Raw genomic sequence first — 850 nt, forward strand, 5'->3', positions numbered from 1 at the left:
ACCCTGCCCCCTCACATTCCCGCCTCACCCCCAGGGCCGTCGCTCAGACCCAGCGGTGGCCCACGGTGGTGACGTCATCGGAGGACGCCGCGAGCTACGAGGCGGTGTCCCCCACCGCAGCCAAGCAGATCTCCGCCGCCGATGATGTGCGCAGCCTGCATGCACCCGGCCCGCATGGAATGCCCCGTGGGGGCTAGGAGCGGGGAAAGAGAGTTTGTACTGGGGGGGAGGGGGGGCGCCCAACAACCGGACGGCCAGCACGCTGAGGAGGTGCCGGGCCGGTCGAGCACTCAGCAAAACCGTTGCAGCACCCAAACTCGCCGCCGCCCCCCGTCCGCACGCCCAACGCGCCGTCCGCTCCGCCTGCTCGCCCCCGGCCAAGCCGCCCCCCACACACCCCCATTGGCTTGCATGCGATGGCACCCATTCTCCCGACAACAGAGCGAGTGGGACCAGCTGTTTACTGACCTGGTTGCCTATGTGGAGGAGGCCGCGGGCGAGGGCAGCAGCAGCGCGACCCTGGCCAGCGCCATCAGCGCTTTTGCCAAAGACAAGGGCCTGACCCCCCGCCAGCTGGCGGGCCTGAACTTCAGGGTGGACTCCACCTGGACCCAGGAGTACGCCGCAGAGTGAGGGTCCTGATATGATACAAAGCGGGCGCAGCCGCCAGGCGCATGCTCAAGGGGGGTAGCAGGACGCCTGGTGCAGGGCGCTTGCGCGTGGTGCATCAAAAAGGGGGCCTTGCACAAGCAGCTGTTGCCGCCGCAGGGAAGGCGCCAGGCCGCTGGGCGCCTGCCCCTTTCTGTACCGAACCAAAGGCCCGCACGCATCCACCTGACTGTTGAGCGTC

At 68.5% G+C, this 850-nt stretch overlaps 1 protein-coding gene across 1 annotated transcript in view; it reads left to right on the plus strand.

The window, feature by feature from the left end:
- MNEG_7739 (amine oxidase) overlaps window positions 1–633 on the plus strand; it is a gene marked incomplete at both ends in the record, with an annotated part of 1,560 nt that extends 927 nt beyond the window's left edge. The window contains 2 exons of the mRNA XM_014043793.1: window positions 35–146; window positions 442–633. Coding sequence (XP_013899247.1) covers window positions 35–146; window positions 442–633 — 304 coding nt within the window. The remainder of the gene's footprint in view (window positions 1–34; window positions 147–441) is intronic.
- Between the last annotated feature and the right edge of the window lie 217 nt (window positions 634–850).

The sequence above is a fragment of the Monoraphidium neglectum genome, assembly GCF_000611645.1.
Source record: "Monoraphidium neglectum strain SAG 48.87 unplaced genomic scaffold scaffold01400, whole genome shotgun sequence".
Lineage (NCBI taxonomy): Eukaryota > Viridiplantae > Chlorophyta > Chlorophyceae > Sphaeropleales > Selenastraceae > Monoraphidium > Monoraphidium neglectum.